The sequence below is a fragment of the Lygodium microphyllum genome, chromosome 26 (assembly GCF_053477565.2).
Source record: "Lygodium microphyllum isolate KBCC chromosome 26, Lygodium_microphyllum_v1.1.10, whole genome shotgun sequence".
In the NCBI taxonomy this organism is placed as follows: Eukaryota; Viridiplantae; Streptophyta; class Polypodiopsida; order Schizaeales; family Lygodiaceae; genus Lygodium; species Lygodium microphyllum.
The window spans coordinates 96544189-96559271 of record NC_141160.1 but is presented as its reverse complement, the minus strand read 5'-3'; the positions used below and the strand labels follow the sequence as shown (position 1 = coordinate 96559271).

General features: G+C 40.3%; 1 protein-coding gene across 3 annotated transcripts in view; it reads left to right on the top strand.

Annotated features, from left to right (window-relative positions):
* The window catches only part of URE (urease), a 186188-nt gene that overhangs the window by 143711 nt on the left and 27394 nt on the right, over nt 1–15083 (top strand). For all 3 annotated transcript variants that reach the window (XM_087668540.1, XM_087668541.1, XM_087668542.1), the window contains 2 exons: nt 6280–6438; nt 6652–6822. In XM_087668540.1, the coding sequence (XP_087524666.1) occupies nt 6280–6438; nt 6652–6822 (330 nt within the window). The remainder of the gene's footprint in view (nt 1–6279; nt 6439–6651; nt 6823–15083) is intronic.

Here is a 15083-nt window from a genome sequence, read left to right as displayed (position 1 = left end):
GACAATTTCAACTCAAAAAACCATCCATATTTGGGAATTCAGTCATTTCAACCCTATAGTTACTTTCATCACTGGCTGCAGCAATCTTTATTTGATAGTTGCCAGCTCAATGATACAAATGCTTCTGTTTTCGATGTGTTTTAACTCTTATTCTAATTCTTTGGAGTACATTTTACTATGAAGTCTACTCTCTTTGCACAATTTTGATATACCGAACAGTGATTTCATTAAAAAAGTCTGTTGGCTCTGTGTGGAGAGAATGAGAATGCTGCATATGGTGGTTGCTGCCTCAAATCTTCTGTGTGACCTTCTTTTGGGGCCTCTCGTGTGTGCAGAGTTTAGTTCCATCATATTTCCTACTTGGCACTGCCTGTGTAAGACCTGGTGCTGCCCGTTTAGGACCTGGGGCAGCCTGTGTATGGCTCATTTTTTCTGGGTCTGATCTCTTCTCAACATGAGGTGACCTTCTGTGGCTCTGAATATCCGAGAAGGACACTTTGGATCACGTTTGCTGCTCTTGTTCAGCCCTTATCACTTGCGTCTTGCCTCCTTTCTCAATGATGCTACCACACACGTGCATGTATGTGTGTGTGTATGTGAAGGCTGTTATTGGCAGCATGGACTCTCTCCTTTGTCTCTCATCCAGTTATTCGGCTTTGCCTTCCTACTACAACAATCAGCCCTTTCAGTCCTCATGTATAGTCTGTTTATTACAGCATGGTATCTCTGTCTGTCTGATTCAGCAGTATGCCTTCCTGCAACTTTGACCCAAGGGAATTTGACCAAGAAGAAAGTTCCTTTTTCCTGAATCCTCACTCATTTCTTGTGTCACTTGCAATCATTTGATTCCATCCTTTGCAACATAGGTATATATAGGTATAGATATATGGCTATCTCAGCATATGACGTTATTATGGCAGAAAGCTATATGCAGCAGTAGCCTTTCTCAGTTTGTCATATGCAGCCGCTGCACCATCCTGCAAGTCTACTATAGTATTGTCACGATTCATAGCCTGTAATCTGATTTGGTACCTCTTTTTCAAGCAATATGTCAGTGAATTACAAGGTTACAGTTGCTCAAATAAAATGTTTGACAATAATAATACATCGTGCAATGGAAAAAGGAACTTATTAGGATGTTGGGTAGCCAGACTCTCCTAAGGTGCCGTTTTTAATTGATGCATTACATTGAGTATTTTCTTGAAAGTCACACTAAATGGACTGATCCTCTGACTTTCCATAATAAAATTAATCTTCCCACCATAGTTTCCCCACTAAAACATATTCTGGGAAAGTGGTGATCTTTTTGTTCTCAGTGAAAATGCCTTCAGCGCAAGATGTAGCACATAGGTACAATCAACTGTTGGCGGCTCCTTTTTGTAGAAGGTGTTCATTAATGTTTCTGGTGGCTCTTAGAATGTATTGCTCACTAAACAAGTACAAACAATGTTTGCTAGACCAATCACCTCTTTTGTATCAGACCCCACCTTATATGTGTTTTTATGGAGTCACCTACTAAAGACTATCAATCATTGATCAGTCTGTTACAGGTTGAGGTGGTAGACTTTCCTCATTACTTAAGCATCTACTAAGCACACCATAAAGTTAGGGAAAAGTGGTGTGTCTGCCTAGGCTGACAGCAGACCATAACAGATTTTGCAGAAATTGCTGATAAACAGATTTTGCATACTATGGGACACTGATTAGCAGAAATAGCTGGTTATTTCAATAGCGGTGGAAATTATCAAAGGTATATGAGCCGGTGAAAATCTCAAAGTTACAGGAACCAGTATTTTAATTCGAAATGGGGGGTCTCACCAAGTGCCTGCTTTGCCTGCCATAAATTCAAGCGTGTCTTCAAAATGCCCTTCTGTGTGCATCCATCACCTACAAATGTTGTTCCTCTATGGAAAATGCAACAAAACTTTCACAATTCAAGGGTTCTAGTAAGTAATAGTCTAAGATATTGCAATTAGGCAAAGATAAAGAAAAGACTGAAGCTGCCATTCAATGAGATCCTGTAAAGGCTACTAGTATGCAGTCAAAAGCCAAAGAAAAAGTAACTTCTGAAGGATGGCAACCTTCAACACAGCATTTACCTCCCCATAAGAAATGGTACAACCCAGAAATTGGACTTCATCTTCCATGATGGGACAAGCAAATGTCCCATCTTCTTCAACAGTTAACGAGTTATGGTTGGTGGACCTCAAGGTGGAATTACATATCAGTTTCATATGAAAGGAAACACTAGGACTCTGTCCCCAGAAACCATGACAGTGACTTTTGTTCAAAACCATATGAATCAGTTACGACATGTATAGCATCCTTAATTGTCAAGTCATGAGCATTAATACTATCCTGTTGCTCCTCATGGTGAGGCTTGTTTTTTTTCATAGATGAAAGGGCACTGTATATTCTGTCCCATAGTCATAGTTCTCACCATTGATACCATAGAGGTATCACAATGTTCAATTGAATTAGCTTCAACCAATGATCCTCCATAAATCCATGGATTGAAGAGGATAAACTCACACACAATAACACACCTACATAAAATATACACACACATATATATATAGACATGTACAAAAACACAGTAGTGTAAATGGCAAGACCCAAGAAATGGAGAGTGAATTATATTGCGATGATAGATCAAGATACATCAGCAGACTTGTGGGATGCAAGTATTTCTTCTTGAATTGTATGCTCCATGTGTTACTGTCATTCCAATGACTCCACTTATAGTAGCCAATGGATGGGGATACCCATACGTGCCAAGTTATTCTACTATATCTTATCCTTTGCATGAGCCCTGAAGTTACAAAAACTTATCTATAAGAAAATACTAGGGAGAACCAGGACAATTTTTGTTAGCCGTCACAAGGTAAGTTTTGTATACATAAGTTCATATAAGCATTGAGGCCATCCTATGCATTAATTGGTCCTTTTCACATGAATTCTTATTGAATTTTGAACATCAGTACTCTACAATAGGGAAAAAGGAAAGTTAAGGATAGGAAAACTTTGAGATTTGATTAACTGAGCCATAAGGTAACACTTTAGAGTAAGAGAAGGCTGGTTTTCAAGAACATTTTTTAAAATGTGGAATGTAACATACTTTTCTGGATAAAATTTTCAGTTTTAACATATCTGAGAATCTTCATTCCAACAATCATGGTTTATCATATGTGCCAATGTTCAAACATAACCTTTTGGACATTGGCAGCAGTACTCTAACTAGGAAGTTTTGATGGGATTTGTGCCCGCTGAAGCTGTCCATCTGCATCACGTCTCTGTGATTTGGGACATGTATATGATTAAACTGTCATCAAAATCATGTTTCATAAAAATTAAGATTTCAAGTTTACGTGTCTGGAAGGGAGGCCCTCAAATGGAACTCTCATGAGTGCTTAGCTTTTTCAGGGTCTGGGTTTTCTTTGTTCTGATGAGTGCCTTTTTCTAATTTCCATGAGTATTTATATATGCTGACATTCATTACAGAGTTCAATTGTTCTAATATTCATGTGGTCAAGCTGTCATAGACGGTACAATGGAGCAATTGTATTCGACATTCAGTTGGTGAAGCTTCAAATCTTTGACAGTTAATTGTTCATCTTTTTACAATTATGGTTCATGAAAATGAGAAGATATCTCACATCGAACGTGAGTATACACATTTTTGTGAAGGGTGCTGAAGCTGGCCTTTGGAAATAATCTAAAGGGCAATGAGCATAAACTAACTTGCACACATGAAAGAAATCAGCAAATAGACAAAAGACAGAGTTAGAAGGCTCTTTCATAGTGGATGACACCCGATAGAATTGGTCACCCTCACAGTGTTTCTTTATCATAATTCAAAGCTTGCACGAATCACGAAGACCTATTGTCACAAGCCAACACTCTACCAGTGATATCCATGTGCCTCTCTGGAATCAGCATAGACTTGTCTCCAACACGGTCCGACACTATTGCACATGGCAAACAATGTGTAATGCATGTAAATCTTAGTTTGAAACTGATTTGATCTATGAAGCCTCAGCCCTATTCTTGCATCAGTCCCAGTGCTTTGCCACCAATTCAATGTCAAACTAGGTAAATTTAGACATTTATTACCACCTCAGAAAACCAGAATCAATTTATTCCCAAAATTACTTTGATCCCTTCTATATGCATTCCATTAGGTTCTGCCTTGCCACAGAACAGCTGCAATTCCATGTTTGCATGCTCCAAATTAGGTATAGATTGATGTATCCTTAGCAATTTCACACAACACAATCAATCCATAGGTGCTCAATGAACTTGTTAGCTTCAATGTTGGTATCCAATCAACTTTAAAATGTTTGAAAGATGGCTAAAATCCTAAAAATGAGATAGCATTTGTGCCCAATCTCACGGAGTATTTGCTGTGACAATAGTCTTTCATAGTTCTCATGCAATCCCACACCGGCAATCCCATGAACAGAGGGATTTGTCATAGTGAAAATGTGAGAAAGTCACTGTCTCAAGACTAAGTTATCCAAAAAGTTCACAAGGCTCAAGTTCTCAAAGGAGAAGAGATTACAATTTTTTGTAAAGAAAATTCTATTATTAACACCTTAGAGAGAACCTAAGGCAAAATAAAAAGTACAAGGAGCTCTATAAAGAGTAATTGAGTAAATCACAAATGCAATGGTTGTGTAAACAACTATTTTGGTGGCCTATGATGCCAAACCTTTCGAGGGGTACTATGGAAGAAAGTGCCTAAGTCTCATGTCCGAAAGGTCTCTCTTCTCTTCCTCATCCTCTTAGAGCTGCCTTGCATCCTCTCCCATCTCATGTGGAGAGTGTGGATTATCTCTATCCAGATCCTTGATAGAATCTCTACTGTGGATACATCCTAAAGGTCAATTACATGGCTATATCTCGTGGTCCAGATATATGAAGCTATAATACTAGCAATCAGCTCCCATCTATGACAATGTCCCTGGATCCATTATACATGTGAGTAATCTAGAGTGGAGATCCTGCTCAAATGTTGTCCAATGATGAGAAAAAGAAAAGCTCCCCTAAACATCCTCATAGCTGCATGTTGGGCAACTATCTATGACATGCAACAGCCTCGCAAGTCACCACCATGGTCTCTCCTATGCCATGAAATACTATCCTAAGAGCTGTCCTCCATGCCTTTTGGGCTCTAGGGCAATCCCATAGGCAATGTTTCTATGTCTCATGTTGCTTGCTAGGTGCCAACTACTAAACTCCTTGAGCTACAAGGCATAGGAAGAGAGAGATCTTCCTAGGCCTAAAGCTATCATGTAGCCTCCTCCAAAAGTCATATAAGAACTAATCTGAGATTCCCTTTTTGTGCCAATGAGAGGTGGTTGACGGCTATGCTTTGATCATACCCATTTTTATCCTCCTTCCCGGCATAGTAGTGTAGCCAAAGAAGGCCATGTCACATGGCCACTACTCTGATTCTCTATCCAGAGCACATAATGAATGTTGTCTGTGGTCAAAGTCCTCTCGCTATGGGCAGCCATCCTCCTCTGCCATAAAAGTCAATGTTTTGTCTCTGCTAGTTGCAATGACTTAGAAGAATGTCCCCTCTAGAGAAGAAACTAATCCAATACCCATACCTGTTCATCTATCTAGTGGAACTCTCTTTGTCATGGCCTCAATGATAGCTTTGGATCCTCTAAGACCTTGTAGTCTGTCTCTCTGAGTCTCTTGCAGTAGCTCCTAGAATGCAAACTAGTCTCCCACTGATGAAGCAACCTAGAGAGAGAATCTTCTCCATGATAGATATGTCCTTTATCCAGAGTGTCTGATCGGAATTTGATCTCAAATAGTGATTGAAGATAAGAGACTGTCTCCTCTTCTCTTCAATTATACACGGAGGTAGTTGGTGAAGCCCAAATGATACGAATCTTATGCTCTGATAATGGCAGCTACAAATCTGACCCCAAAGCTCCTCCCTAAATCTCTAGTTCTGATCTCTTGAAAGATCCAGTGAATGTTGCACATGTGAAGGTGTCATAGCTTGAAGCCTCCCTATCAGAAGTTTCTAGATCAGGCTAAAGTGATGGACTCTTAGAAAGTGAAGGTATTATATCACACTTGCTGAAATCTGCAGAAAATCATCAAGGGGTGAAACCCTGATCTCGCAAATGCAATGTGATTTCATATTATATTAAGCAAAGTGTTTTATTAGAAGAGTTTGAATAAGAGTCACTTACTGGAGTTTTACTGTCATTGTCATTTATCAGATTGAGAAGATGGTATTATTTTCTGTCTTTTTAGATGGTCTGCCACCACCTAGACAAAAATATTGCAGAAGATGTCGCTTTTGCGGAGTCTCGGATTCGTGGAGAGACCATCGCTGCTGAAGATATATTGCACGATATGGGAGCAATCAGCATGATGTCATCTGACTCTCAGGCTATGGGGCGGATAGGAGAGGTATTCCTAGTATATACTTTTTTGGTGTGCCCAATGTGTATAGTAACACCCATGATCTACTACCTTATTGATTATACTGGAATACTCAAGGACACAAATATACATGCATCAATTATTCGTTCAATGTTTGAATCTCAATGTTAGTTTAATTTATGCAAGAAGGTATTCCTTTGAGGTCTGGGCTGAAACATCTTTGTTCCTCTCTTTCTACAGGTAATTACACGAACCTGGCAGACTGCTGACAAAATGAAGATGCAGCGGGGCTATCTGGCAGAAGATAGTGACTCTGACAATGACAACTTTCGTATCAAGCGTTATATTGCTAAATACACTATCAATCCTGCAATAACACATGGTTTTTCTCACCTTTTAGGTTCAGTAGAGGTGAGCATTCTTTGTGGGTGGAAGAGAACAATGATAATGTATTTTGCATTATGTGCCTATCTTTCTTGTGTTTTCTTTCAATGATGGTGTCTAGATGTGTCACTTCCTGAATTTCATAAAGACTCAATGATTTCAACTCTCAGTATAGTTCAAAAGTGCCTTCAGCTGCAACTTCTCATAGTTATATTGTGTTCTAGTTATTATGTTGCTGGTAGTTGCTGCAGCCTTTTGCTCCTCAATTGTGTGATTTCTCCCCTCTCCAATTACATGGATGCGAAACTTCTTGCTTTTGCTGGTTCAGTCTCCCCTGCTACTTCCTCTGTCTCCATGACCTTGACTCTACATTTCTTACTGTTAACTTTGTTTTTTTGTCTGGAATTTCCAGTTTCTGATGAAAAATGTCATCTTTCATGTCTTAACATTTCAGCAGACAATATGAGTTTTCTTTTATTTCTGAGCAAGGCACAATCTGTTGCTGTGCAAAATGCTCAATCTCTTTATTTTTGTAATATGCATTTGAAGGGCTGGAAGTAGTTATTGAATGTTGCACACCCATGTTTCATAGAATTTGCACCAATTAATGAGGCTCTCCAAAAATTCTCTGCTGCAGCCACAAAAACCTGAAATTATCTTCATCTCCATCTAAGTAAAAAAGTATATCTTCTGTGGACTCTACACCTAGAAGCTCTCATCTATCTCTAGCTGCCCATCTAACTGAGAAAGGTCTAGACTGCCCATCTCGCAGTCTTCTTCAAGGAGGCCAGGAGGAGGAGATAGTGCCTTCTAGAGAGGGAGAAGACTGCGAGAGCATCACTAGCTGCACTTTGGACAGAGGGATAGGATGAGCAAGCATATGATGACCCTTTTTACAAAGGAGCTAGAGAGACACTCTTGGCATTGCTCCCAAGCAAATGTTCAGGAGAAGATGGGCTGGATAAAGTCCTTTTTGGCTATTGGTATCTTACCAATACTGGCCTCATCATAGCTTTCCAAGACATTATGGCATTGAGGGTTATGCCATGCCATAGAGACTATTTGAGGGATTGATTCATCTCATTCCCAAGGGTAGTGGAGATAGACTAGATATTAAAAAGTGGAAGCCAGTCACTTTGCTTAGAACTACTGATAAGATCCTTGCAAAGGCGACTAGTCTAAGACTAGCCCCATTGATGCTAGAATTATCCACCCCACCTAGAAAGGTTTTGTCCAAGAGCATAGCATGTTGGATCACATCTTTACTATTTGAGAGTTCACTTCTCTTGCTCGTTCCAAAGATCCAGATCTCATTGTGCTCCTTGTTGACTTCGAGAAGGCATATGATCCCATGGATTGGGAGTTTTATAGAGGGAACCATGTTGAGGATGGGATCTCCAAAGCAGTGCATTAGGGGGCTGCTGCCTTTACTCCCCAAAACACAGCCAGGTATGTCAACAGGGCCAAAGGAGAAAGATTTAGCATCGAGAGAGCAGTGAGACAAACTGCCTACTTGCCCCCTTCTTATGTTTGCTTGTAGTAGAGGCCATGAGCTCTTTGTTAATAGGCAGATCTAGAGGTAGCAGAGGCATCAGGTTACCCATCAGTGAGCTCAAGGGGCTCCTTGATGTGGAGTTTGTAGATGACACAATAGTTTACTTAGACAGAAATGAGAGCAATTTTAGGGCCTTTGTAGCAACCATGGTGGTATTTTAAAGAGCATTAGGTGCCTTAATCAATTGGCACAAATCCTATGATTTTGGGTATGTGACACTAGGCAGTCGAAATGGTGACCACACGAGGATTTCACGTACCTATCTTGGATGTGACATTATTCAAAGCAGTAATTGGCACTCTTCTTTTGAGCATCAAACAAAAGCTCCTTTATTGGGGCTCTGTGAGGCTCTCATTAGCAAGGAGAATGGTGGTCGCCAACCAGGTTCTTCTCATGACCATGTGGTATGTCACATCTTGCTAGGCGTTCTCTAGGTCATGCATTGGCCAAGTGAAACACCTCATCAAGAACTTTATTTTGTGAGAAAGAGATGGGGAGGCCAACTAGGGAAATGGTGGCTTGGGATGTCATTATACAACCAAGATCCAAAGGATCCATTGCCATCATTTACCCAATGCTCAAAGCAAAGCCGTAATGGTCAAGCTCATTGTCAAGGATCTCCTTCTAGTCAAGGATCCTTTAGAAGAAATTTTTGATATGGAGGCTTCAATCCATTACACCTACAAATGGAAACTTACTATTCTTTGGATCTTCAAGAGATGAGGACTAGAGACTTAGGGAGGAGTTTCAAAGATTCATAGCTATTATCATTAAAACACGGAGATCTGTTTCATCTAGCCTCCACCAGGCTACCACCATCCATAGTCAAAGAGAAGAGGAGATAGCGTCTTCTCTTCAATCACTATTTACATTCAAGTTGGGCCACACTAGTGGACAGAGGATATACCTATCCTAGGGGAGATTCTCTATACAGGTTGATGCCTGAACTGGAGATTGGTCATACATTTCAGGAGTTGCCGTAGAAGATCCAAAGGTAGAGACTACAAGGCCTCAAGGGTGCCAGATGTATGATAGAGGCCATGACTAAGGGAGTGCCTCCAAAGTGGAGGCTGACTAATACAACCACTTCTCAAAGTTGGATTGGTCTCTTCTCTAGAGGAGCATCCTCCTTGGGATTGGAGGATCAAAGTAGGAGGTGGTACATCAACCCAGACCTAGCCACCTGCTTGTCAGATGGATGGTGACATTGGGCTTATCACAAGAAGCCCTTTCAAAGATTACAGTGGTATCCAAGAGAGTGGGTTTGGAGGGATCCATTCCTCCATGGACCATCCATTGTTGTCTTATTTGCTTACACTACTAGGCTCCAAAGATGGTCTCAATTAGACAACAGCCAATAACTACTAGCCATTGCCATAAATAGGACATCTCAGGTCATTTCTTGTCAATTTTTTGGAGGCTGCATGACAGCTTTAGGCTAGAAAGATATCCCTTCCTATGGCTATTAGTTCACAGGAACTTACCAATTGATAGATGGCTTGGATATGGCAGGGCCCCAGCAGCATGTGCAAGATGTGGGGAGCTAGAGGAGACTTAGAGAGACTGCCTATGGGACTATCCCAAAGCCTAGGAGATATCGAGGACGACTTTGGGATGGTCTTTCATGGTACAACAAATACCATGGTTGTGACTTGAGTTGTTACGAGGACATGAATTTTTAATGTATTGCTTTAGCATAATTAAGTTGTGCATATGTTAAGTGCAAGTTAAATTTGGACATGGTGATTGTCAAAGAGTGATCATCTGATGATACATCGATGCCTAAAGATTCCCAAGGCAATGAAAACAATGCAATGCCCACTCTTGGAATGTGCACTTAGCATGGGCAGCATGCTGAAAATGTTGGCTTTGATCATGAAGCAGGTCCTTCACAACCCCATAATGCTGAAGATCAACAAGAAAAGGACCTTGATGCACAATTTAAAGCACAGTTGATGGAAGCAATTGATATGTTGTGTCAACTTACTAAGGATCCATGGTTTGCTGATTGTATGCAGCCATCCAAAAGGACAGCAAGGGCAAAAAGAAGAAATCATCTTCTAAGGCTTCTGAGAAGTATGAGTTGCCAAAGATTGAGGTGGCACAACCTCAAAATGCACCAAATGCTACAAATGAGCAAATGCAATGGCAACAAATGAGTAGCAACCTTGTAAATCCCAATACAATGCCTTTTGGATAGCAAGGAATGTATCCAATGTTGGAAATCTGGGGTGCTTTGGTGGTGGTTTAGTGTTCCGTGCAATGGTTTATCATGGCATGGCATCATTTGGTATGCATGGCTCAAATGCCTTTGGTATGCAGCAAGGAATGCATGAGATGCATAGTCAGATGTATCCAGAATGCTTAGGGGAATGCCAAATCCAATGTACAGCCATATTGATACGCTCTATGATGCACAAATGAGCATGTTTGTAATGTACTTGCTACTCCCGCTATGTTTGGGACACATGGTTTTGGTGTTGGTCCATTTGATGTCATGCTTAATGCTACTCATGATGGAAAAACAGCAATTGCACCCTTTTTGCAGCCACGAATTTATGATAATGTGGCATCCAAAGGCAAGGCAAATGACTTCAATGAAGGCGGAAAGCCAATGAAGTTTGATACTTTCACTAGTACACAAGATAATTTGAAAGCATTAGCTTTCATTTAGCAATTTGATGCTATGTATTCAGGGGATAATTTTATGGAGTCATCAAAGGTGTGTAAAGCTGCCCCTTTCTCTAAGGATATGCTTTGTGGTGGACTTCTCTTCTTATGCAAGGTAGATTACTATCCATGTGGGTGTAGTTTAAGCAAGTGTTTGCTTCAACATGGCTGATTACTGCATTCAAAGTAGATGTAATGATTGCATGGAAAATGTTGGATGCTTCTCATGTAAGAATTTACAGCAGTATAACAAGAAGTTTTGGGAAGGATCGCGACTTGTTACTTCATACCATGCAATACTACTACAAGAGCAAATACAGAAGTATTGTTGTGGGTTGTCCAAAGAAATGAGAGCCTTTTGCATAAAGACAACAGTGACTAGCATGTCCCAATTGATAGAGACGGCATGTACAGCCGATGCTTTGCTGTGGGGAAAGTCTTCTAACTTCAAATTTGATGAAGAAAGGTCAAGGCAGCAAGGACTGAGAAACATGGGACATCTACTACTACTGCTAAGAAAAGGCAAAGACAGCAAAGTACTTGAAAAAATGGAGACAAACATAAAGACTTGTGCCATGCCAACAAATGCTATGTGTGTGAATAGGAGGGGCACATTGCTAAAACTGTTGTAATAGGCAGCAAGCTAAAAATGCTAAAAGCCAAGGTATTCCAAAGGGAAAAATCCCCAAAACCACGGCTGATTTGGTCTCTGATGTACTCAATGAGCAGCGGAATGATGATGCTACAGAGTTTTCTAGAGCATGGGGCAAGGTTAAGGATCAGCATGCATTGATTTTCTTTGATTAGAGAGGATGAGATTGGACCGATGGGGGAAGTAGTTATGGCATGTCATGGTTATGTAGAGCCAATCACACTTATCATTGAAAAGTTTCATGTTCACATTCATAATTACATGGACAATGAAGAGTTCTACATTGCATCGTTGGATGTGATGTTCTGGATGGTGTGCCATGGTGTTGTCAAGTGTATGCATTGATTGATACTCATGCAAAAGAAGTCATTATATAGCATAATAGCAAGACCCATACTGTAAGGTGCCCGCCCATCAGTTGTCCAGGCACGCTTTTAGCGGTCTATCGAGAAACGAATCTAAGCGTCGCTGCCCGGCACTCCCATGGAATGTTCCGGGTTTTGTCACCTAGGGTTCCCCGAATCCGTCTCGCAACGAAACGTTTACGGCCGAACCCACTAGGATTGACCTGAAATTTGGGCTCCTAGTGGCCAAGGTTTCCTAACAGAATTCTAGCATCAGATCCTGGGCATCCTATTTTACACAGAGATACCCAAGCCAAAGTAGACCCATGCCACACTTGGTTCAAAGAGAATGGGAAACAAGAGGGATGCGTTGCTCGACCTCTCTGCCCGTAGGGCATAGTCCCATTCCGGTCCCCTAAAACGGCATGAATCGGGGTTCTACCCTAACAATTTCTAAGGTCAATGACGGTAAAACCCCCCTCAATAGCTTTAGTTTTCTAATTAGGTCCTACCACATTTATGTGTGATATATAAAGTCAGCTTCATTAATTAAGCCTTTTAGGGAACATGGTTCGTTCACATAACTTACAGTATAGATACGAAAACAGAGCAAGCAAAACAAGTTCAAAGAAATTCATTAACTTATCTTCACGTTAATCTTTGTCCCCCATCCATACAGGAGAAATTATACACCACTTCTGTCCAACAGAAGTAACTGGTCCAAATCACATGGCACCACAATTCTATCCTCTAGAATAGGATATCCCAACATGCCCAGACGTTAGGAGCCACGGAGGTCTTCAACTCCATACTAGACCTAGCAAGGAATGTCTAGAGCTCCACCTGACCCGCAAGCTGTCTAGGAGCGAAACATCATTCCCGTGGTTGGCATTTTCACCACTCGACCTTCGGCCCATGGATCGAGCAGTACCCTGTTGGGGTTAATCGGCAGTGCGATGGAATAATCATCCAAACAACAAACTAACAACTAATTGAATATAAAAGCATTTAGGATGTTATTCGATCAATCAACAAAAAACCAATTGTATTCTTCCCAAACAATGCAAGAATAGTCGCGATAACATTTCCATCACATATTTGCTCTCCCCCTTGGAATCAAAGAGCGATTCTATGTAAAATTTACTTAACACTTGTATGCACAATTTTTAATGTCATGATTATGCTATTCATAACCCCTAACCAATTCTTCCTTGTAATTACTCTATCAACGAATAAGCCATATGCAACTAGGTGCAATTAACTTCCCTTGATACATGCACTTTGCAACCTCGATCTTTTGAATACATGAGATGAAAGTTATCCCTTCCGATGACCTATACTCATGCATCATAGTATGGGGCCTAACGTATCTCATACGAGAATCAAAGCAATCATCTATCAATTTGGAAATGCATTACTTACAACCGGTACCGCAGTTGGATTGACAGTGATGTCTTCGCCCAAGGCTTCGTTGTTGGTTATGGGATTGCCATCCGCACGCGACATCCTTCGCTTGGAGGCCATCGTCCGCAAGTAGATTCAAGAGGTAAAGAAGGTAGAATAGATTCAAGATAGGAGAGCGTAAGAGAAGATGGCTTAGTCGAAGACTGAGATAGGGAAAAATTGAACTAACTCTCTCCCTCGCAGCCTCTCGGGATAACTCCTCTCTCTCTCTCTCTCTCTCTCTCTCTCTCTCTCTCAAGCTTCTTCTCGTAATCTCTTGGAGGGGTATCCTTCTCTCTACCTCTCTCTCGCAGCCTCTCGGGATCTCCTTATACTTCTTGTGCCTCCCCATATCTCATATTTATAGTGAATTAGAGAAGAGGCTTATGGCTGAGAAGAGAAGCTCTTTGTGGAGAGGGATCTTGGAAAAATCAATGATTTGATGCTTAGATCATAAATCTAATGGTTCCATTGGCTCCGAAAGGGGGGATAAAACTCCAAGATACTTGATTAGAAAGCTCTCAGTTCACTCATTTTTCTTTTCTCTGTTCGAAGTGTTGTTTTCTATCTATAGACTGCGATCGCGGCGCGCGCGATTTCGTAAATCTCTCTCTTTATTTTTGTTCTTTTTATAAAATCTCCAAATCTAACTAAAACATGACTTATCTTTTTTTTAAAATGACATCCAGTTCTAGAAATCTCCATATCTTTTTAGGATATATCTTAAATATCTAGAATATGCTAGTTTTGCTCAAAATCTAATATTTTTGGACCGTCCAAACTATACACATTAATACTAATGATTAATATAGCTCATAAGTCTCGTTCACATTGTAACTTCCGTGAAGGGTGGCTACGGTCCTTGTCAATCCGAGAAAAATATTGGATTTATGACTCTCGATTTTTTTAACATATATTTTTAATTAAATAAAAATCCTTAATTATTAATGTTAGTTAGTTTTTTACTTTAGTTAGTCTTTTACTTTAGTTACTCTTTAGTTAGTAATCTTACTAACTTGTTAATTGACTAACTAACTTTCGAACTAACCAACTAATTTTTAGTTGTGTGGAAATATTACACATACTTTGGATATAAAACTTAAAGGGAAATTTGTTCCCAGCATATCACATTCTGCCATATTTAAAGTATTGAAAAATCACTTTTCAGTGTACTTAGTATTTGCCAAAAGTAATGATGATAATGAATTAGTAGGTAATGTGTATAAATTGGATAAGGAATGCATAGCATTCTTAAATCAACGCGAGGATTATTCCTCACAGTCTTTGCCAAGGAAACTACCACTCAAAAGGCAAAAGGATTATATCATAGATTTAATCCCTAGCAATAGTCCACCAAATAGACCACCATCTAGGGTGAATGAAGCCCAACAAGAGGAGATCATGAGCCAAGTGTAGGAGCTATTTGGAAAGGGGCTGATTCAGTTCAGTTCATCTCCTATTGCTCACCAGTGTTGTTGGTGCAGAAAAATGATGCTTCATGGCACATATGCATTGATTAGCATGCTCTAAATAAAATCATGATTAGTGCAATTCCTAGGATCATGATGCAATGGATGGGTTGCAAGGGTCTACGATTTTCAGCCATATTGATTTGAAGAGTGGC